At 38.2% G+C, this 24,799-nt stretch overlaps 1 protein-coding gene across 5 annotated transcripts in view; it reads left to right on the top strand.

Moving 5' to 3' along the window:
• The window catches only part of BTBD7 (BTB domain containing 7), a 55,018-nt gene that overhangs the window by 16,147 nt on the left and 14,072 nt on the right, over positions 1-24,799 (top strand). For all 5 annotated transcript variants that reach the window (XM_080396238.1, XM_080396239.1, XM_080396241.1 and 2 more), the window contains 5 exons: positions 4,656-4,845; positions 9,764-10,843; positions 20,695-20,903; positions 22,279-22,354; positions 24,557-24,717. In XM_080396238.1, the coding sequence (XP_080252364.1) occupies positions 4,764-4,845; positions 9,764-10,843; positions 20,695-20,903; positions 22,279-22,354; positions 24,557-24,717 (1,608 nt within the window). In that variant the 5' untranslated portion in view covers positions 4,656-4,763. The remainder of the gene's footprint in view (positions 1-4,655; positions 4,846-9,763; positions 10,844-20,694; positions 20,904-22,278; positions 22,355-24,556; positions 24,718-24,799) is intronic.

Here is a 24,799-nt window from a genome sequence, read left to right as displayed (position 1 = left end):
ATATTAACTGGATCCCAGTGGACTACAGAAACCTTTGTATTGAGTGATGACTATAAACAAAGTGTCACTGTTATCCAAAGTCCATCCTGTACACAGACTTTTTGTTAAATCAAAATTCCCAATCCAGGAATTCCTGGCTGTCAGCCCAGACACTTCAGATGCAAGTCGTCTTAGGTTCTTAGGATTTTAGGTTCAGTGTGACAAGTATTGAGAAGACTGAGAAACTTATTTCAGGTACTGAAACTTTTAACTGGATTTGGTTTTAATTTTAATTTTATTCTGCTCTGAATATCAGTGTAATCTGTAAGTACTTCTCTGCTTTTTGTAGCAATTGGGGTGGCAATTTTGGCTTCTAAAGCTTCCTGGTTTCATTTAACATACTTCATATAGTATTTCTGCAGTGCAGGCTTTTTTGAAACAAGCTTTGGCATAGTTTAACTTTTTTTGCCCTGCGTACATAGTGCACATCTGTGTGTGTCACTGCTCTCAACAAGAGATCCTGTTTCAGTAGGTCAGCAGGTGTTGAATTTAGTTTTCTTTTGATAATGCTTATATGAATGCATATAAACTCTTAACAGAAAGGTAAGAAAAAGTTCACCTGATGGTAGTTCTTAAACAAAAAAAAAAAATTCATAACTGTGTTTTGAGGCTAAAATTAAATTAAAAAAATTCTTCAACTACATCAAAATACAGAGGCTTTTGGTATGCTGATAACTTCTGCAAGGAGAGACAAAATCTTTCTTTTCTTTTGCAGTTGAAGATCTAATTGTGATTTGGAGGTGTTTCTTCATTTTTGTGTTCATCTCCTACAGCTGTCTTTCACCATGTGAAACAACATTCTTGATTTGGCATTTTTTTGTGGTAACTAAGATGTATTTATGTTTGTGCTAGAATCAGCAGGTTATGTGTAAGACTGACTTCCGTGCAGGTAGGCTAGGTTTAGTGTAGAGGCTGAAGTGGACACTAGCGAACCAAACCAACCAACCACAACAACAACAAAAAAAAGAGGAGGAGGAGGAGGGGGGGGGGGGGGAAAAAAAAAAAAAAAAAAAAAAAAAAAAAAAAAAAAAAAAGACACCTGAATGCATGAGTGGCTCAAGTACATCTTACTGTCAAAAGATGCAGTCCTGGCTCTGGCAGCTTGTTTCCAAGTCTGTCTTACTCCACCTGTGCTGGTGTGAGTGTTCTGTGATGGCCTAACAAACCAGTTGGGTAACTGGTACTGTTTAAACTTGTCTAGGTTGGTTTTAGCATGGGGCAGTTCATATGGGTCATGGAATATTTGAGCCAGAACAGACAAGGTAAGGAAAGGGGATGTAAGAATGAAGAGCGGAAGGCAGGGCTTCCTCAAGGACAGAGTTCATAGCTGCTGCCAGCTTAAATTGGGAAATACAACATGGGTTATACAATGTTATCTTGTAAAATTTAGTGATGTAATGAAAAATAGAAAGATCATACTTTCAGTTGGTACATGAGGTTAAGGGCAGTAGTGGGAGTAAAGCCATATATTTGAGCCATTGGGCACAATGCATTTTGTTATGAACTACAAGGTGTTTGAAATTCAAGATGTGAAATGCTCTGCAGAGGTCAGCCAGTATACACATGACCAAGCAGTGCACAGTTAAATTTGAAAGGAGGCACAGAAGTTTTGGCATCTGTAAGTGGCTGATCACAGTGCCTACTCTGCAACGAACTCCTTCACTGAAACCTGGCATGTTTGGTTTTACTTAAATTCATGTTACAGAAGTTTATATGTATACAGCTTTGATATGAAACTGTTTTTACACTGTCCTGTATTACTTAAATTACATATTTTAAATTTACTGAGTGAATTGATTCTGCACAATACTCACTTGGGTTTAATTTATAACAGTGTTCTTGTGGGAAGTGTCTAAATAAAATTACTTTATGTATTGGATATTTTAGGAGCTTTTTGTTGTATTGACATTTTTCAATTAATTTAAATCCTGTTGTTCTGCAAATTCAAGCACCGAATGCTAATCTTACTGAACAGTTGTGTCTATTCCTTGATCACATTCCTTCCCTCTTCTGGGGTATGCTTGTTGCCAAGTGGAAGGTATTAACCTCAAACCTGGGACTTGATTATGTATATTTTGTGCTTGCTAGCAAAAAAAAACCCCAAAAACAGAACACCAAAAAACAACCAAAAAAACGACCCCACTTTTTTTTCTTCCGTCTTATATTTGGCTCCTGGGCTTTTTCCCATGTCAGGAAGAACTGAAAAGCATTAGTAGACATCTAATAGACAAGTTATCACACCACAGCTGAATGCAGAAGAGGAAAGTGGCATTATTCCAGGACTCTTGTCCAAATGAACCAAGTCCAATTTTAGCTGATAAAAGGAAGTTGTTGGGATATGTACTCAGGATGCTGGCATTTATTTGTGAAAGAATTGGCATTCAAACTTGAAAGGTTACTTTTACCTCCACAAAGCTTGTACTGAATGTAACAAATTCCATCTGGAAACAGGCACCACATTTAAGCAGCATATTCTGTGTGGATACACAAATCACTTGAGTGTCCCTGTTTTAATGATATAATTTTCTAAGTGTTTTTCTTAAATCAGTGGGGCTTTCCACGTATGGCGAAGATGTCAACATCCATACGGATTTTGTTACCTTAGAATAGCTAGCTTATTTCTGCACAAGGAGGAAAATGAGTACATGCATTGGCTACAACTGAAGTCATCCAACAGCTGGCATTTGCTAAGAAGATTTACTGGTGTTTGCTGGTGTGATGTTGCACATTTTGCCCATGTTCTGGTTTCTAACTTCATCCTGAGCAGGCTCGCTATTCATGTAGGAAGGTATTTTATTTTCCTGTTTCCTGATGAGTAGCAAGCTGAATTGGCGTAGAGTTTAAGAAGAGCATCGGGTTGTAGGCAAGTGAGGAGACTTTGCCACCTAGCTAGGGAGGGCACGCGTGGGAGTTCCTCCTTCCTGCATTTGCAAGCCTGTAGATTGGCTCAAGTTGGCCTGCATAATACGAGGAAAGCTGATGTGTTGTTATAGTTATGTGTCTTGCCTTAGCAGAATTCAGGTAGTGATCAGCAGGCTGCAGCTGCGTGAGGCAGACAGGGACTATGAGCTCTCTAGAGCAGCAGTTCTGCCTGTACATCATGTCTAGTGTGAAGCAGTGTGGTTCCTTTTGGAGAAAAAAAACATCTGATGTCAGAGACCACAAATGCCAAAAGGTCTGATTTTAGGAACCTTGTTCTAAGGCATCAGATGTCTGGCAATGATACACTCTCTTGTGCTTCCACAGTGCGTCAGTCCTGTGCCTGTGCCTCACCTTTTCACATACCCATTGTCTATAAAGCCAGGTCTCCAAACCCTTGTCTACTCTTCATCCTCATGTAGCCAGCCCTCAAATCCTGGGGCCCTTGTGTTGTCCCCCCTGTCTGTCCCCCGCCATGCTTACAGCAGTTTGCAGCCTTTTCCTTCCCAGCCTGTCTCTCGCTTTCTGCTCCCCAGGATCTGCTTTCCATGCTGCCTTTGTATTAAGAGGCCAGGTGTGCCTCTCCCCTGTGAATCATACCTCACCTCCCAGTGTCACAGTAACTCACTCTTCTGAACTCCTCATGCCAGAAATGAGCTGATTATTAAAGCAGAGAGACTGGAACAGTACTACAGCGTTCTTGAAACATGAGCTCTTGCATGGCACCTGCAATTCGACATGCTATAGGTGTATTGAGAAGATCAAGTTGGGAGCATATAGCAAATATAGGTACTGCTGTGACAACATGGTAGAATTTAGCTACATATCTACGTACACCTATTTAGCCACATACAGTTTAGTTCACAATATTGAATGGAGTCCAAAAAAATTCTTGGTATAGGCTTTAGCTTTGTGTCACTTTTTCTTACCTGTGCGTTGATGTTTTGGATGGAGGCACATGTTCAACTGGACAGTAGGCAGTTCTACATTGTGGTAACTTTCATTTTGCAGTATTAATTTTTGAACGCTGCTAATATAGCAATAAATTAATATTCCTGTTGTATGTTTAGCAATTACTCCTTGTTCAAATTTCCTCAGAATTGACTTTAGAATGTTTTCAAATGCCTAATAAAACAACAGATGAGTGCTTAAAAGCTTTATTTTTGTTATAAACCTACTTCTAGCTACTAACCTGAACTTGAAAAGTAGGACTGAATGAGAACTGTGTAAATGGTGTGAAATCAAAATGGAGCTGAAAACAGTGATGAGTTATAACCTCCAATGGGATTGGTTTGTTCTGTTTTCTCAGACAGTATAATTCAATGTGGGATTTTTATAACAATATGTAAACATATCAGCATATATGAAAAGTCTGTCTTGGTATAGTTAAAGGAGCATATCTAGTCTAGACCAACTCCTTGAAAGTTTCTTAGCTAAAAGTTTGATAGCCATCCTGCTCCTTGTTGCAGTTTATCATACTGATTTGTGAATGGTTTTGAAAATTACACATTATTTTAGAAAATGAAAATATATTTTGGTATTGCTTTAGTATTTCAAATAAAAAGCTATCTTGGAAATGTTTGTGGTTTTAATTTATGAAAATACTGTGTGCTGGAGGCTGAGTTTATTTTAACCAAATCACATAATACCTACTGGGGAAAAAAATTAAGTAATTTATTGGTGTTTTTGTTCTTCAGAAATGGAGGAACAGGATGCTGGACCTGGGATTGAAGATTATAATATAAAGGATTATGGGATTATACATTGAAGAGCCAGCAGGCGGAATGCCTGAGTGACTGAAGAAAATGGGTGCTAATGCATCTAACTACCCTCACTCCTGTTCCCCCAGGGTAGGGGGAAATTCACAGACACAACAGACATTCATAGGTAACTCTTCCCAGTTATCTTGTCACTTTCATGAATGACTTGAATTGTGTATGCAACGGATTTGATTTTCTTGTCCTAATGTTATGCAGAGCTTTTATTTTCTAGGTCACCAGTTTGAATACATTCAAGCTCAATCGTGCATGAGTTTCATTACTGTCCAGTTTCTCTTTGGCCTGCGTATGCAATGAGTTGATCTACCATTTGCTAGTAAGCCAGTGCCAGGTTATTTGAATGAAGTGGACTTTTTGTGATAATTAAACCATGCATGCTAGTTTTCCCAGTTCATGAGCACTTGCTCTCTGTTAATACTATCTACCATTTTCTACTCTTCTTCCTCAGATTTTCTGTGAAACTGTGTTCAAGCATATAAAACTCTTGATCATCAGTATTCATTGTAGTATTGGCATTATCTAATCAGCATCAATCACTTCCTTATTGCTAGAAGGGATATCTCTGCTAATAAGCCTGTCAAAGTACCACGCAGTCCTGAAGACAACTTTTTCTCCTGTCCTTCTCCTGTTCCTGTAAATGGGGAATGGGTTACTTACTGTCCTAACAGTATTATTTACAAGCAAGGACCTTACTTAACTGGAAACATTAGTTGACGTGCCCTTAAGAAAGTATTTCTTATGCCAGTCATAACTGGGTGTTACCTTTTATGTGCTTTTCAGCCTAGTGCAAAAATACTCTGTGTGGATCTAAGAACTATTATTTATAGTGTGAGAGTAATGTGATGAGTCTAAAAGAAGGCAGGTTTTTGCTTAGAAAACCCCCAGCCCTGACAGCCTGAAGAATGATCTTAGCAGTAAATAACATAAATACTTCATAAACAAATTTACTTGCTTTATAATTTTTTATCTCAGCTTTTGTGAGACTCCTCGCTTTTGGAGATCTGAGTAGAGGACAGCCCACAAACTGTTACATGTAAAGACCTGGGCTCTGGGCTAAAAATTCTGTGTGCACTGTCATAGCATGTCAAGGAAAAACTTTTAGGACTAACATCTTTGATATCCATGCTGTAAAGTCCTGCTTAAGGCTTTATATATTTTTAGTATATCATAACTAACAGTAGTATTTTTTTTGCCCCAGTTTATACATATACTTTCTGAAAATTACAACTAAAAAGATTTTTATTACATGTGAATATAGGCAGATCTGCATGCTGAAACACCTGAGCAGATTTGAAGAGGCAAGAGCTCCAAAGGCTTCATTAAATGTCCCAGAAACTTTCTACTTAGTACATGGGAAGTTTTATTGATGCTTTTCATTATGAAATTCAAAATAGAAACCCATTATGCAGTATGATAAATTTACTGTTCCCTATTACCCGTTCAAAATTGTGGCTCAGACTTTTGAGGAAGCCCTAAAAGCATGTGGCTGTCTCAGGCAAGGGAAATGAGTGTTCTAGTCAAAATGCTTGCTGAAATCTTGCAGTGCTATGATGGCACTTACCTGAGTGCGCTAGTAGAGGAAGTGTGCTATCTACGTCACAGACTTACATCTCTTCTTCCCACTTTGTGGAGTTTTGACTCCTTCTCATCTTGATTCTTGTTTGGATGATTGGTGTGTGTAACTGTCTCAGTAGAAAACAGATGTATCCTAAAACTGATAGCTGAGGGTTTCATCATTTGTTAGAATAATGATGTTTTAGTATTAAGTCAATGTTTACAGGTTTTTTGTTTGTTTTTAATGTAGAAGGCATTAGATCTATTCTACTGTCCCAAAGTAGAACTGGAAATAAAGGGACTAGAGTTACAATAGCCGCATAATATGTCTTAGTTGCCTTATTATTCCTGGAAACTGGATTCAGGACTATGGGTTTGTTTTAGACACACTGCTTTACCGTTCAAGTGCTGTGCTGTGTTACATAGTAAATGTAGGATGAGTATTAAAAGCTGAGACTGATCTGGCAAAGCACAGTAGCTTCATAGGATGAGCTCCCATTGTTAATTGACACTAATGCTGAATTTGCTTACATTTTATGAAGAGTGGATAAATTAGTGAAAATAACACAGTGCTCTTACTACAAAAAATGCTTTTGTTTTAGCAAAGGCTTAACTAGTCATCTCCTTGCTGTTTTGTCTGCAGTGTTCAGGAGGAAGATTTCCCAACAGTTTCTAGGGTGGTACATCTGTTAAAGATGTTTATTTTAAATAGAACTCTATAATTAGACTTTAGATTGTGTAGGCATGCAGAGGAGACTAGACATCCCATTATTCATTGTCAAGTGCCCAAGTAGTTTCTCTCGGCAATCATCTGTTTCTTGTAAATATTTATCTGTTCAAAGCTAGATAGGGTCCAGGGGCATGAAGTAGCTATTGCTTTTTAACAACATTTAATAGATTGATGCCTTTTAGTGTAGAAGTGGGGAATAAATTTCTGTTTCCTGCCTGTAATGCTGCTGCCTTACGAAGGAATACATGCAGGTCAAAAAGTGACTCCTCAAAATTCTTTTTTTTGATGGATATGGAACCACCAGCTGTTGTGAGCCCAGAGAGGCTGTGCCAGTGCATTTCTGCTTCTGCCTCTGGCAAAATGCAGTTGTGTGGTGGCACTTCTGTAGCAGCATTTTATCTGTTTGTAAGGGTTAATAGCACAGTTTGCAGGTTTGGATGGTGTTTTAGTATCTTGTGATGATTCATGTGCAAGTAATATGTCAGGGCAGCCATCAGGAAGAAAGAAATTACGACTTGTGTGATTTTTTTATTTTTTTTTCTTTAGTGGAATAGAAAAGAATGTTCTGCATACTCAAATTTGCTATTGGAACCCAGGGTACTTCAAAGTAGGTTGGCATCTTCTCTTGGAGCAGAATCTATCATTATAGAGTGACTAAAGTGTAGTTATACTTCTATTGTGAAATGTAATCGATACTCTTTAAATGGAGCAGAAATTCTAGCCTTGCCACTATCAGCAGGAGACTGAATCTCTGCTTTTCTATTGTGTTACCTATTATAGCATGTGGAAGGAATTTTTGTGGTGGGTTTTGCAGCACAGCCTCTTCATTGAAGTTGTCTTGAGTTTTTTGCTGTTCTCTTCATTTAAATTGATATTTTTTTAATGTCTTTAAATGTCAATATAATGACACGTTGCCTGATGAAGCAAAATTTAGTGTAGCATGGATGAAATGGTTAGAGGTCTTTCCTCAAAGAAAGCAAAGTTCCTTCCAATAGTTTTCACTAATGAATTGTAAACCCATTACATTTCATGATTTGGGGGAATTTTAATTAGCTTGGCAAAAAAGCTGGTGTATAAGGTTACTTAGAATTATAGAGACTTAAGTAATAAAACAAGCTACAGAAATCTTAGATTGCTACAGTTGTTGTGCTCTCAAATACAACTTGAACTTTGAAAGATACAGCAGAAACTTTAAGATATACTTCTTTGAAATAACATTGTAACTAAAAGCACTGTTTTGATAGACTGGCCCATACATCGCTGTCAAAATAGCATAGCAAAATAGCATCTCTTCAAATCTACCTGAAACAAATGGAACTGTGAGAGGGCAATGATAGAACCAGTTATAAAAGGCCATGGAAACTCTAGTGGTTGGCTGTGCTTTGCACTTAAAGATCCAAAAAAAGGCAACAAGTAGTAAAGCTAGTAATACTAGGTATTAAAGGTAGTAAAGTGTAATACTGGAAACATGTCAGTTTACTTTGGGGAATAGTTTACAAATGCTACTTCAGATGATCCTGTTACTGTTACTAATCTGTATACCATTTGAAAATGTTTTCTTATGGTTACTTCCTTTGTCTGGGAGTAGTTGTGTTTGTCTACTTACTTTTTTTTCTTGTCGTGTCTGACACTTTTCACTATGTGGCTTAGAGCAAAAATTCTGTAAATAAAGTTAAATTAGAAGATAACCCTTTGACAGCAGCTCTGCTTCTGTGCAATGCAGATTCTAATTCCTCTTTTTCTTACTGAATTGCTCTCAGTATTACTGTACATGCAGCTAGGCTCAAACTGATAGTCAGCAAAGGCTCTAGCAGAACAGGTCAGGTGAGTAACACAGATAATGTTGAGGGGAATCTATTTTTCTTTTCATTACATGTGTGATTCATTAAATAACTTCCCTATAAATTATTGTGAGGGGAAAAATAATTATATATATACCTTAAATTTATAATGCTCTATTCAAATGACCTCTTTAATAATACAGTAAAACTTCCATTCTTCGTATTCTTCTAAATGTGGTATATGCACAAATTGGCGTTTACAGTTCTGTGGCAAGAAGCCCATTTTATGTGTTTGACTTTCAGCATTACTTGATTATCATATGACAGGTTTTTTAATTTCTTGTTAAATGCATTGAAAATTAATTCATTGTACTGAGTTTCGCTGAATATTTTGGTACAGTGTTCTTTTTTTTTTTTTTTTGGGGGGGGGGGGTTGTCCCCCTCCTTTTTTCTTGTGACTAATAACTATCTGATGCCAGGTATGCTTTTGTCATTGAAATGACACTTAACACTGGAATAAAATAATTTGAAAAATCACTTTGAAGGGGTGGTTGCAGGTGCTACTATTTTGCTGAGACCATACAAGTTTTTAAAAAGGCTGTATTCTGCACTTAGCTAGTTAATACAATGACGCTTGTAATGCCATAACCGCAGTGTTCTCTTCCCACTTAGATAAATGTACCATGAGCTACAGAGCTACGTCAATAGCTGCTCCTTGGCTCTTAACATTGAGTACGTTTAAAAAACAAACAAACAAAATTTTTAGATGCAAAAAAAACCCCATTTTTTTTCTTAACGTCTAGAAAAGGCTTCAGCCAGGTTTCCAACTTGTTAAATTATCTGATCTGAGGAGAAGGAAAAACTGTGTAACTTACAGAGACATTGACGAACTGTTCAGGTGTTACGGACCTTCCCTTTAAATTTAAAGAATAAATGTGTTCAATTTTCCTTTTTGCCTTCAGGGACATCATCCTACTCTCATCAAGGTTATGGCTGTGAATCAAAGCTGTATAGCCTTGACCATGGCCACGAGAAACCTCAAGACAAGAAAAAGAAAACCTCTGGCCTTGCCACCCTCAAAAAGAAATTCATTAAGCGTCGGAAATCTAGCCGATCTGCTGATCATGCCAAGCAGATGCGTGAGCTCCTCTCGGGCTGGGATGTCAGAGATGTTAATGCATTAGTAGAAGAATATGAAGGGACGTCAGCCTTAAAGGAACTTTATCTGCAAGCTAATTTGGCAAGACCAGAAGCCAGGACGCTACAAAAAGACATGGCTGAACTTTATCAGTACAAATATTGTACCGATGTAGACTTAATATTTCAAGAAACTTGTTTTCCTGTGCATCGTGCGATATTGGCGGCAAGGTGTCCATTTTTTAAGACTCTTCTTTCTTCCTCACCGGAGTATGGGGCAGAAATAATAATGGATATTAACACAGCTGGCATAGATATGCCTATGTTTTCTGCTTTGTTACACTACCTTTATACAGGAGAGTTTGGAATGGAGGATTCAAGATTCCAAAATGTTGATATCCTTGTGCAGCTTAGTGAAGAATTTGGAACACCAAATTCCTTAGATGTTGACATGCGTGCACTCTTTGATTACATGTGCTACTATGATGTGGTTCTTAGCTTTTCATCCAACTCTGACTTAGTTGAAACTTTTGGTGGAAGTCAGAACTGTCTAGATGAAGAGCTCAGAGCTCACAAAGCTATTATTTCATCACGATCTCCGTTTTTTCGTCACTTGCTGCAGAGGAGGATACGAACTGGTGAAGAAATCACAGACCGAACTCTACGAACTCCAACTAGAATTATATTGGATGAATCTATCATACCAAAAAAATACGCTAAGGTTATTTTGAACTGTATGTATACAGATGTGGTGGACCTCTCAGTTTTGCACTCCAGCCCTTCAGTGGGCAGTTTAAGTGAGGTTCAGGCTCTTGTAGCAGGAAAACTAAACATGACTAGGGCTGAAGAAGCTATGGAGCTTTATCACATAGCACTGTTCTTGGAGTTTAACATGCTTGCACAAGGTATGTAATACTGTCCTTGCTGTAGAATGTATGACCTTATTAGAACAATTTTTTAGCCATGTTGCAGTGTAACTATGCCTATGAAGTCTATCAGTGGCTGACAGTTCCTTTAAGAAAAGGAATATGTTTTCCATCTCTAAGTTGTAGATAATGCATCTGTGTCTTCTGGACAGAATAAGTGCTATGTGAGAGCTTTTAATTGTATTGGACATCATTACTGAAGCATGCTATTTATGTCATATGTAACTGATCTTGATATTTGTGATTGTTATCTACTTTCATCTATAATCCATTTTTTTGGTGTAAATGATAGGGGGAGGATACAAGAGATTCTGGTTGAGAGGAGGAAGTATTTAGACTTGTTATGAAGTGTCCCTATATGTTAACAAGGCTGTAAACTTGAGTGATTATTGCTGTAGTTTGTCAAAGGGGGTATGCCGAGCCTGCAGTCTTGCTGTTGGAAGGTGAATTTAAACAACTTAACTGCACTAATCCCAGGTCTTTAGTATCTTCTTGATGTACAGAACTGAAGGCAGGGACAGTCACCGTTTTCAGACTTAGTGTAGAAAGTTTCACCTCTGTCCGTTATTCTTAAAGATCACTTAAATCTTGATAATGTACTTCCTGCACATGGAGGTTGGCCAAGGTTATTCCAATCTCTGGCGAGATGTCAGAGCATAGACTAGTGAACTAATAATGCCTCTTGTGGTGGCAGGAGCTTTGCTTGTTGTTTGATCTGCTGGTGTTTAAACTATCTTGTGGCCATATTATACATAATGGGATATAGCAATTGCTGGTGGGGGATGGCAATTTTACCTTTGAGGTGAGAAATGGAGAATGGATTTCACTGAGACGCTGGCAACGAGATTTGTTTAAGCTAGTTTAATTTTTTTAAGAAAATTTCTTTTACAGTAGATCTGTACATCCGTAATTTTTAGCTATCAAATGAAATTTGACAGGATTGAAAATTCTACTGGTCTACTTATTATCTAGCACTCGGTCCAATCACATCTTGAAAGCCTCCAGTAATGGGGAACTGTAATATGTCCCTGGGGAGGTTGTTCCAGTGAGTCACTGTGTAAAAAATATCTTGGATCAAGGTGTATCACAGCGCACCTTGTACCTGTTGCCCCTCTTCCCTCCATGTGGCTCCCTGTGGAAAGAGCAACTCCATCCTCTCTGTAGCTGCTTTTTATATACCAGAATACTGTGATGAGTACCCTGAGCCTTCTCATCTCCAGGGAGAAAATACCTCACTCTTTCAGCCTTTCATCGTAGGCTAGGTTCTCCAGCTCTTTGGACATCTTTGTGGCACTCCTTTGGACTGGCTCCAGCCTGTCTGCATCTTTCTTGTTTTTTGTTTTGTTCCCCTCTAAGTACACTTAGAAACCTAATATTGAATGGAATGCGGAAGTGGCAAAGAGTTTTACTGCAGTTTAACTACAGTGTTACATTCATTCTTGTACAATATTTGCAAGTTGATAGTACTTGAAAATAGGGCAACTTGGTACATCATGTGAAAGCAAGAAAGGAAAATGAGTTGAAAATAAAGACGTGATAGAAGTGTACAGTTAAGTCTTGGTGCATGCACATATACAACTGCTAAAAGGGTTCGGTGTGCTCAGGGAATACTAGTGAGGGAATTAAACTGTAAGTGAAGCCCCTAAGACACTGAATAGTTATGCAGTGTTTCATAAATGAACAGGTTTAATTCTTTCCCTCGGATTAGAACCCTAAACTGAACAGCTGTGTAGAGGTGCTCTGATGAAGCAGTGTTAAATTATATCAAAGCAGATAAGCAATGATAAATAGAGGACTTCGAAGAGAAACTTGGGCACGCTTAAGAGATAGGAAAATGGCTTTTATTTTTTAGGTGTCAGTAAACGCTGAAAAACAGAACTGACGTATTATTTGATGCTAGGTTTCATTATTTCTGCTTGCTTTAAATTGAGCGTGTTTGGATTTATTAAACTGGCACTCCTTTCAGTAAAGCGCTACAGACCAGTGATGCTTTGGAATATATATTCTGTGAGTCAGAGGTAACAAAATCTTAAATTTTCCATGGAATTTTTCTCCTAACCTTACCTCTAAGGGAGGAAAAAGAAAGGCAGGAGCTGTACTGGGCTTGGAACACCTCAGCATCACATTCAGGTGGCTGGAACCAGTGACTGCAGCAATATAGGCTCAGTCTTGGTGGCCCTCTGGATGAACCAGAGCAGTAGCATTTTGGGGATGGTCATTGGAAGGAAGCAGAGTTGTCTTCAGAGGTCTCTTCTTTCCCTGGTAAATCTGTGTGTGACCAGTGAACTGTGGGGTGGGAAGGTTGTTATACATAGCGGAGAAATGCAGTAAAATCAGGCAAGGGTTGAAACTTACTGTATTATCCAATATTACCAAATGTAAATTTGGCACCCCATCAGATACTGCAAGTCTAGATATTATCTTGAATTAATTAGGATTTTACAAATCAGTGCTTTGTTCCCTAGCTACAGGAGAAAGTAGTAAGCGGTCTGTAGAAAATCTGTATATGCCTGTGAAGTCAGTATCTAATAGTTTCTTACTTAGTTTGCTGAGTTTGTGTTTAGGTCATTGGTCCTGTGCTAACACTGAAGAATTGTTCTGGTATAATCTTACAGTCAAAATTAAAAGGAAGCTTATTTGATTAGGGAAAACTACATGCCTGCACTTGACTAACAGATCGCTTAACAAAGTATGCACTTTAGTAGTGACCACCGTTCTTGTTTTGGCATTTGACCGTAGCCCTGTGTCCTCCTTTACTGTAATACATAGGGTAGATGAGAGTTCTTAGTTTCAGTAGTGTCCCTCGCATTCCCCGATTTCATAGCTAGCATACTTCTCTGCTGGAAGCTGTCACTCAAACATCTCACTTCTAGATGTTACACAGAGAGTGATGCTAGAAGAGACAGCATTGATAGGTGTTGGAGACCGCTGAAGAGGCAGCTTCATGAAATCTTAGCTGGGTCCTCTGACAGCACTTTTCTACTCTGTTGTGCTGCAGGTGTCCAGTTTTGCCCAAGTTCTGACCGATCCCATCAGTTGGCTTTCACAGTAGCTAAAGTCTTAAGTTTCTTCTCTGGATTTCCACACTCCCTGGCTCAAGTTTGTGATTCAGTTCACTCACACTTGCCAGCTGCAAACTTGCTAAAGCTTGTCTCCCTGGTTTCCTGGAAAATATTTTGGGGTCATTATCTGGATATTCTTTCCAACTCATTTTGCTCACTTTTACTCAGTTTTGGCTGGGGATTTTTAACAGTGTCAAGTGAAGTTGATGTATTTTAAAGCTTCTGATTGACTGTTTATTTTCAGCAGATTTTAGTTTGATTTGTCTTCAGGGACCTTTCTAAGTATCCAGATGTTGTAATTTTTCTTCAGTTTCAGCAGATGATTCAGCTTTGACTGTTTCCGTGGAAATGTTCCCGTTACTAACACAGTGATGCTCCGTCATAGGGAAACCATCTATTAAAACATAACAGTCAAAAAAAGAAGTCAGTGATAGTATAGGTATGTGATATGACTCTGCTGTCCCAGTGAGGCAAGGCTACTTTATTTAGTTTGCTCTGCTTTCAGCTTGATTTGTTTCAGCTGATGATTGTCATATTTCTTCCAAGAGAAACTGAATTATATCTTTGAGTGAACTCATTTGAATAAATGAACTAATCAGCAAGCATATATCATCTATAGCGCTGATCATACTGGAACCCATTTGTACCTAATAGGACTGAGACTGCTGTTCAGGGTGCTGCAGAGTTTGTTAACTATCAAAAAGTGAAGCTCTTCACTGCTTTCACAGAGGCTGTGAGGATTAGAGCCCTCTCCAGGAGGTTCAAGCACATCCCTTAGTGGAATGTTTCCATGCTCTGCCTGCTTATATCTGCACTCCGCTCCTGCTTCTGTGTCTTCATGCTACCTTGCTGCTCGCCATCAGCCATACTGGTGCGATCGTTTTAACACACTGACTCACAAAGATCAGGTTTAAAATCACTTATCCCTTCCTCTTCTGTAGCACGGTTATTAAAATCACATCAGTTCCCTAGTCCTGTTCATCACATGTTGTTAAAATAATCCCCTCTTCCAGTCTTTACAGTGGTGCCTCATCCCCTGCCATTGCAGAATTTAACTTCAGTTATCTTTCTTTTATTAGACAGTTATATTAAATATGTGAATCCTCTTCTGCATCTTGGCCCTATTGCTTACTGTCATGAATAGTCTCGCTGAGGTGGTGGTACAGTATGTTTTTCTGTTACAGGTTTTTGGATACTGTGACCCTATGAAATAGTTTTGCTTGGGAATCTTTTCTGTCTGCTGATTCCAAAAAGTTTTCTAAAGTAAAATTGACAAAAATAACTTAATTTCAGACTTTTTGCTTTGCTTTTATTTTTAGATGTTGACTTTACCCTTGACAAGAATAAGAACTAAGAACCTTTTTTTTAAAGCCATATTCAGTAGCGCAGCCTTTGATCTAGAGGCAGATAACATCCGACATCAAAAGTACCCTTGATCTCGGTGAGAATGAAATACTGAAATTCCAGGAAGCCTGCAGTAGCAGTATTAAATACCCACAAATATATTGTGGGAAGATTAGAGCAAGTGTGTCAGTTGTATTATCAATGCAGTAGGAATGCTCAAAGGGACTAATCTGACACTTAACTTCAAAATAAGTTGAGTATGATTAAGTAAATATTAACATAAATCTGACCTATTATCGCCTTACAATGATTCACCTGTACTGAAGCCTGAAATTATTGCTTAAGTTTCATATTATGAAGACTGAAGAAAGCAAGAAGTAGAAATGATCTCCCTTAGAGCAGCTGTATTCCAGGGTTATATACGCAAAGATAAAGAATTTGACTGAGCTGTGCAACTGGGCATAACATTTCTTTGCAATGCCACAGTTTGCAGAGAAACAGATCTGGTCAGTGTTTCCAGGTTTTTCTTTCAGCCACTTGTGTTTTAGGAAGTATATGGCTGAAGTACCGAACAGTGATAGCTGGCAGCTGGCAGCGGTCCCTTAAACATCAGCTCTTCCTCCCCCAGCCTTTCATTGTTTCTGTGTTAAGTTCTTCCCTCTGGCTTGTTATAGTTGAGTTGACATTTTTTTTGTTCCTGGTCCATGACTATTTTCTGTTTAAGCTGGACCAGCTGCGCTGCCTGCCGCTGCTCCTCAATGTGCATTTTAAGGAATGCTGAAACCCAGTCAAGGGCCATTATCAACTGATGGCTGCAAGAAGCCAAAGATGCAGATGCAGTTTTCAGGCTTCCTAAATTCATGCATTTTGTATATGGAAGGAGCAGAAGAGTAAATTAATTTCCATTGTTTAGGAGAGAAAACATTAAAGAGCTTTTTCCATAGATATAGAATGCTTTAAACATGATAATTACCTTACATTTCTGGCTAAACTTACAGCTTCAAAAATTCAGCTGTTAAAATCTTAGAATGTTTAACAGCTCTATAACTGCCATATCATAAAGGAAAATATTTTTACACAACACAGGTTGCATTGATTTAATCTGCTCCCTAATTTAATGGCAAATGTCTGGTTAATATGCTGTGTTGTATTCAAAATAACTTAAGGGTTTTCACTGTGGAAGAATGGTTAGCATAACACAAAATGCTGCCTTGACCTAACCTTCAGGTCACATTTTATTTTTGCTGTAAGAGTTAATCTGAAGTGCTATAAAATCATCAGGTTTGTATTTGAATACAGAAAAAAATACCACTACATACTTCAGCTGTGCCATAATAGATGTACTCTGAATTCAGCCTTTCAAGGATGGGAGTATGTGAATGTTTTAAATCTTTGTGCTTACAAAAATCAGTAGCGAGATTAAAAATAGCTCAAAAGAGGTACTGAACTTAGCAATAGACTTCAACAGTGTTTGACCGCTAATGCCCATTGAGCCCTTCTTTATCTCCAATGCTACTTAGGTCTTGTTTTCTTTTCTGAAAAACTTTTACATACTTTTGTACCTTCATGTAACCAAAACTGGTGTACTTCAGAGTTCTAAAGTGTGGAAAATAATGCACCTGCAATTTACAGGCTTGGCATCAGTTAACTATTAATCTCCTTTTAAAGATTTTTTAGGGGGAGACGACAGAAAAGAAAAGCACTGAAACTTGAAGAAGCTATAAACCTGTAGCATTCCTTTAAGACAGAGAATATCATAAAATAGTACTCATATGAGAAAAAAAGCTCTATTCTACTGAGGAACAATATCATGGCTATTAGATGATTTTTTTTTGCCAAGTGGCTGATTGTTAATGCAAAAAAAACCTTCTACCAAAGGAGAAAAGAAATTGGATTCCTTCCATAGCTAGAATTGGGTTGCTGCAATTTATTTAGATGTTCAGAAAACACTTCAATTGTTACCTCATGTTTACTGTGGAAGAAATACTTTTAATAATCCCACAGTTCTGACACATTGCTGAAATTACTTACGAAAAGGACAGTTTCATTTGCTAGGCACCCTAAATGAGTTTTTCACCCGGTGATGTCATAGTATTGGTAGTTGTGCTATTATTGGACTTAACAGAAGAACTGAGACTGAGCTGATGCTCTGTTTCTATAAATGTGTTGCTTAAATCTTTGGAACCGCATTTCTTATGAAAGTACAGTTTTCTGTCTTTGCAGGGGGGGCAGGTATCCTTATTATTTCAAAAATAAGTGTCAGATGAAATACTGTAAATGGCATTCACTTTGAGATAAGTCTCTTTGCTCTTACAGCTTGAGTTTCCTCGTGACTGATTTCAGTGAGTGGGTTTACGTACTGCCTTTGAAGTGGAGCAGTCCTTACGTGTAATCTTTAGACTTCAGGGGGATGTGATCATCTGCTGAAATCACTTTGCATGCAGACAGAATAATTGCATGCAAAATGTTGTGTTAGAATTTAGCAGGGTAAGACTTAGTGCAACAAAACAGATGACCCTAAGGAATTGTTTCAGACAACTCTCTGAACAGTGTTCAGACAACTTCCCTTTACTCAGGGAAGCAAACTCCTCTTTTGTAAGCATACTGCAACTAGTCATGGTCAGCTTTCATGCACCATGCAAGGTTTGCTGCTAACTTTTTTAACTTTTTCCTTTTCTGAGCCCCAAAATAGAAGAGGGACTTTGTTGTGTAAGTTAAAGTCAATGGCTGACTTGTATAGGTAAGTAAAAACATAAGGAAGATTTTAAGTAAAAATGGATCCTGAAGTGGAACGCTTCAGACTTAATTTACTCTTATTTCTTACATATGCTGAAGTATTTTGAGCTTTTTTTTTTTAAAGGTAGGTTTGTTTGGTGCTGTGGTTTTTTTTAAAACGCTGTCCTTCAGATCCTTGACCAGAATTTTTTAAGACTTCAGAGTGGGGTTTATCCTTCAGGTTTCTGGGGAATTCCCCCACCTAGAGGGGGCAGTTTCTCTAACCTGTACAAAAACGCAGGGAGTGTATTTCAGAGCAGTTATCTGCTGCTCTCATCTATACCACTGATGATTGTGTTGATGTTCCAAGTGCCTCTAACGAATCTTTGCTGCATGTTCACTGCTTGCTTTGGGCTACTCCTCACTACGCAGATTAGAGGTCAACATTTATAGTAAGGCATCTGTTCTTACTTGTAGTAGTAGTAATAATATGTAACCTACTGGTAATAGGTGGCTCTGAGAAGTGCCATGTTGCTTCAAGTAGTAGTAAAATAGAGAGCAGGTGCATTGAAACAGGACTCAGCGCTTACCCCTTTGTCAAAAGCAAATGGAGAGTCTAACTTGGGATGAATAGTGTAATGCCAGTTTTAATGCATCGTTCAGAAACGCGTATGCTTTTGCTGGCCCTATGATCAGTGGCTGCATTGATGTATGCTCTTCCTTTTCTCAGCAGAATCAGGCATGCAAAAAGCAAATCATCCAAGTGCTTGTTGAGGACAGTTTGTTTTAGGTATGAACTGGTGTAAAACTTAACTACCCTTGCAGGACAGGCATTTTCATACATTCCTTATAGAAAATAAAATAAAAATTGTTTCTAAAAGTACATGTACATTCAGACATATTCCTGGAATTTGCTGCAAACATTCTCATTGACCATTGACTGTATTTGTTATATTTACACTGTATATTTCTATAATTAAGCTTAAAAAAATTCTAATTGCAGATTATTGTTTTTATAATTAACATGCTGGCTTTTTTATAGTATTAAGTAGAGAAATGTGTGTTTAATAAGACAGGTAAATCTATAATCTGCCTCATTATTAAACTGTTGCTTCCCAGTATCACCTTCTTTGCTTTACTGTTTAAGTTCCCCTTTTCAGTGACTTTTTGCTCCTAAGTAGTAATTGCTTTGACAGATACTCTTGAATGCTACTCTTCTTGAAGTAGCATGTTCGCTTGTTGCTACTTACTCCTTAAGAACTTATCCATCACATCATTAGTTGTAACAGAAATGGAGTCAATGCTTATTCTGTATGCTGGCTTATGTAGAAAAGCAAGATTTTCTTTAACGCTATTAATTGCTGCTAGTTGTGTTACATGTGCAACCAGTTCAAAAATATATAGCATCAGGAGAACCTCTTTGATCTTTGTCTTGACAAATGTTAATGCTACCTTGCTAAACGCTTTCTTCCTCAGCTTAGTCCAGGAGCTCAGTAATAAGATACAGTTCTCTGAACAACTGTCAAAGTTTAGTTTTTGAATGTCCTTGAAACTGAGAGAAAAATGGTGGTGTATAAAAAGTAAAATAATTGCAGTGTAAGCATACTGCTCTGAACTGTCTGGGGACATCTCATGGGCATAAGCACAGCTGTAATTTTGTGGCCGTTAGTGGGTTGCAACTGCAATGTATAATTCTATAACACTACTTTTTTAAAAAAATTGCTAGATCTTTATAGTACAAGTAGAAATAGTATTTTGTGTATATGTAAACCAGATGTACAAATGAAGTCAGCAAAGTGCTGTTGAGGACTTCAAGTTATCAACATTGTGGTACTGTATGTCTTAAGTCAGTAACCCCAAATACCCATGTTTTCAGCCTCCCGTGGTATGTCTCCTCTTATTTCTTCCAAATCTGCTCCATCTCCCTTCAGGAGACTTAAATATCCCATCTCTTCTTCAGAAGAAATGTAGTCTGTGAAAGAGTAAATCCTAATGCAGCAGTGGGTATGAAGAAACTAGCAGTCACCATGAGTAAGAATACCTGCCTCTTGGATGCTTCACTTTCTGCTTCCCCACCAGAGGAGGGGCTTGCTCCCTGTCCTGGCATCTTCTGTGCCTTGCTTGATACGGAGACCAGGGTGGTGGCCTAGAGCAGCCACTGCTTCCTGCCTTCTCTGTGAGTCAGAAGATGATGCTGAGTAGCTGAGTACCAACAACATGTCACAGTTCTTGTTTCTGCTCCTCTGCATGGTTTGTCACGGGAGGGTCCATGTGCGAAGTGATACAGACAAAAATCACACCTCTGTTAGAGTTTATAGGCTTCTCTGAGTCTGCTGTGAACAACAGTGACTCAAATTCAAATCTGCAGCTTTGAAATGTGTTAAACAGTCAGATAATGTACGCTAGCCAGCCAGAGTAGGTTCTAGTAGAGCTGAACTAGTCTTCCAGTTGTTCATCTGGCAGGCGTGATGTTTTGTGTGCCTTTAAAAGGTATATGTATAGTTGGAATCCTAAAGCACAATTAAAATTATTATTCTTTTAGTCAGAGTTTAACCCTATTTGCAGCTTTGGTCTGTAGGGCACTTCTGTTTTTACTCTCACTGGGAGTCATATAATCCTTTATATTACAGATCTAGCCATATGCATTATTCTTTCAGGATCAAAGTGTCTCTGTAACAACATCATTGATTTTGGATTTTTGTTTCCTAGGCTGTGAAGATATTATTGCTGAGAGCATCTCACTAGACACCTTAATTGCCATTCTGAAGTGGAGCTCTCAGCCCTACGGTTCCAAGTGGGTACATCGTCAAGCACTACATTTCCTCTGTGAGGAGTTTACCCAGGTCATGACTTCAGATGTCTTCTATGAACTCAGCAAGGACCACCTGCTCACAGCTATTCAGTCTGACTATTTACAGGTACCCTGCAATGCAGAATACAGCTGGTCCTGCTCAAAGCAGGATATGTTAGAGTATTACTAGAAGCGCTTGGGAGTAGCTCATCTTAAATTGTAGGCAAGGGTGGGTTTGTGTGCACAGTAAGCATTCCTTTTATAATATGTAAAGAATGAAATTGAAGTAGTGATTAAGAAAACTGTTTCATTCTTGGCTTGTAACACAACCCAAACCAGCGGTACATGCTATTGCTTAGAAGCCTAATGATAGTTTAGAAACGCTGCAAATTATTTTAAACAAAGAATTTCTGAACCTAACATTTGCCTTGCATGTTTATGTGTTTGATAAAACTATGTGGTGGTGGTAATTTTGCTGTAATAACGTACATCCTAGTTGGGGGCAGTGGGAGCTAATAACTAGTAATCATTCAGAAGGCTTTATTTTTTGGGGAGACATAAAAATACCTCCTCTGACAAGTATTGCAGAACTTTTATTTTTTGTGACTTTGCTTCAGTAATTATGTGGTTTTTAGGGAGAGGAAAGCACACTGACTAATGGAAAGCGTGTGGAGTTTTGCTGCCATTTCTCTTCAGTGAAGATACCTTTATAATGATGACCAGCCTTTATAGCTTAAAGATTACTTTTGTAAAAATTGTAGCTGTCCCAAACTTACCTTTTTTTTTTAAAGTGTGAAGTGTTAGAGATTACTGAAAGTGTTTTTGAAAGCTTACTTTCAGGAATTACTGTAACAGTACTGCTGAACTTCCATGAGAGTGTGTATTATGACTAAATGTCCTACCCCAGTTGTAAGAAATTACATAGATAAACCTAGATTTTTCAGTACCTGATGTTTTTTCCTCTAAAAATGTTGAGTGGTTAGCACGTGTATATAGATTTGAACAAAGCAAAGATGTTTTGTTTATAGTACTACTGAAAATATTTCTCTTTACCTAGACTATAATTTAGTTGGTTGGTTTATTTTCATAGTTCCCAGGCTGTGCAGATGCTGAATCTGTAGTGTTAAACAAAAGATCAAAAAAAAGTGTAAGATCTTCCTCTTTTTAATTAACTTTAATTATTCAAATTCAATACCTGTATGTTTTCATGTTAGACAAATTTTTTCCTTCTGTAGAAAAATTTTTCTTCTTCTTTCTAGGGATTCAATAAGTGACATGAATCTGTAAGTCATAGTGGTGATATATCAGTAGTACTACCTTAAAATATTTGGAGGAAAAGGTATAGCAGATCATAAAGTACTTGCTTCACTCTTGGTACAGTTGTATTTCTTTATAGCTTTAAAAGACCTGTGTATGTGATGCTTGGTTTTGGATATATTTTTGTGTGTGTGTGTGACATTAAGCTAAGCATAGACAGATTGCTGACTTTCTCTTTCTAACAGGCAAGTGAACAAGATATTCTTAAATATCTGATTAAATGGGGAGAACACCAGTTGATGAAGAGAATAGCAGATCGAGGTAAGGATCCTTTAAGCCACACCGTACTAAACTATATAAACCATGATGTGTGGAAGTTCTTTTGTGGGTAATCTGTAACTTAAGGAGATATAATTTACCTTGTTCATAGTATGGTCAAAACTGAACAAACGCACTTTTCCCCCAGCTTTTGTTCTCTATAAAATGAAAACATGGACGTTCTGAGGGAACTGGGATTGTTTAGCTTCAAGAAAAAAAGGCATAGGGGGGATCTTAACAATGCCTATAAATATCTAATGACAGGAAGCAAAAAGAAATAGAGCCGCACTCTTCTCTTGGCATCCAGGATAGGATGAGAGGCAATGAGGCATTAACTGAAATACGGTGAAGTCTGTTTAAACATAAGAAACTGAAGATGGTCAGACACTGGAACAGGTTGCCCAGAGTATTTATGGGGTCACTGTCCTTGAAGGTGTTCAAAATCCAACTGGATGTGTTTATGGGCAACCTTCTTTACCCTGCCTTGGGAGGTGTGAGGAGAAGGCAGTGGTTGTGGCTGGACCAAACTTCTAGAGGTCCTCTCAGCCTCTAAGATTGTCTTGATTTTTAAGTCTGGTTGATGTCCTGTTCTCTCAGAACCATTTTCCTTGGTAACTAATCCATCAAATTAAAAAACCCTGCAGTATCTTCTACTTTTCTGTGCTCGTGCAGGCTTCTCGCAGTAATCTTCTCCTTAGTTTACTGTGTCAGCCTTTCACTTCTTCAGTTTGAGTATGTTTCTTCCACAGAAATCTGTGGTAGTGAGAAACAAGCCATCAAGTGGTGTCAGTGTTTTTCCTCAAGCAGATGTAAATGTGTTTTATTAGCTCAGATGCATGTTATTGCCCTTGTATTTACTACCACTGTAGCAATCTCACGTGTGTTGGATGTGGGAAGCAGATTATATACTTCCCAAGTAACAAATGCAAGTAGCTTGTAGTTAATCTCCACCATGAAGTGTCAGTCAGATAGTACAATAGAGGAACAGAAAGGGAAGAATCTGCCAGTGTGAAAACAGAGCAGTGCTGGTGTAGCTACTGTCTTTGGAGGGCTGGACATGTTTTTAAAATCCACTGTTACTGCTTGCAATGTAACTGCTTTGTCATGGACATGTATGAGATGCAACAAAGTCAGTTAAAATACGTGCTTTTAGTGGCACAGTAAGTATTTTTTAAGTGTTTGTCTTGGGCACATTGGAATGTAATGGAGCCAATTAAACAGTAACAGACGGGGACTGGGGGAGATGCTGTTTACCTGGACTAATTGCGCAGCTTCCTGGTCTGTGATGTTTAAGTAAAAGGCTCAATTCTCTTTCCTGGGATCATCAGGTAACATAATATTAACAAAAACATAAATAAGACTTACACCAAGTTCTGTCAGGTTAGGCCTAAATTTAGTCTAGTTATTCGGTCTAAATTCCTCAGTGATGTTCTTGACTTTTCAGCATTAAATACGGGGCAGTGTCAGCCAAATATCAGAAGGCATTAGAAATAGTAATGGGCTCTGGCTGAAACGTGAGCTGCCTGTACTGAAGGGAGAATGGTTATGTGTTACTCTTTGAGGTAACCTGTCAGGCTAGGCGAATCCAGGTTGAGCACAATACCTAAAATACAGGTGGAGCTAGTTAACTGGGGAGGGAGAATGACCTGTGTGTGTCATACATTGTCATCTTGAAATCTCTAGGAAGATACCAGCTCTTGGCACAAACAGGTATCCTGTGACCATAAGAGCAATTTGAATTGCCTTGATACAGTCGTTACTAAGGTGGGTTATACAAGGAGGCTAGCGTAACTTGTAGATTAATTTGTAGAAGATAAGTCTCTGAAAAGTGCTGGTGAAATGGAGAGGAGCTGCAGGAGGGAGTCTTTGGGGGAACCGCTAGCAGGGAGGTACAAATGTTTTCATAGCATAGCTCTTGGTAGACTTGTATAAATCTTAACCCCAAACAGTATTTTTGTACTTTCTCCCTGGCTTACTTTGAAACTAACAGCTGTGCAAATGACCTATGCTCATATAAACTGAACCTGTCTTTGTGGATGCTTCATATCAGATTTTAAGGCATGAAATAGTTTTGTAGAACAATGCTGATAAGCACTGTTGACTTAAAATCAAAATGTTTTGTCCTTTTCTATAACTTCCTATTACTCCTGCTTTCCTATTTAAACTTTCTGATGTAAACTCAGTATTTCTTGTTTCTTCCCAAAGAGCCTAATTTACTCAGTGGTACTGCTCACAGTGTGAACAAAAGAGGTGTGAAGAGGAGAGATCTTGACATTGAGGAGCTGAGAGAGATCCTGTCTCCACTTTTACCATTTGTCCGCATTGAGCACATCTTACCCATGAACAGTGAAGTACTGAGTGATGCTGTAAGTCAGTACTCTCATACAAATACTATCTCTGAGGTCTTTATACTTCAGATTCTACAATGTTCAGGTTAACTTTATTTTT

Source organism: Falco punctatus, assembly GCF_963210335.1.
Source record: "Falco punctatus genome assembly, chromosome: 7".
In the NCBI taxonomy this organism is placed as follows: Eukaryota; Metazoa; Chordata; class Aves; order Falconiformes; family Falconidae; genus Falco; species Falco punctatus.
The sequence above is the reverse complement of the archived record's forward strand: the minus strand, read 5'-3'. Positions and strand labels throughout refer to the sequence as shown.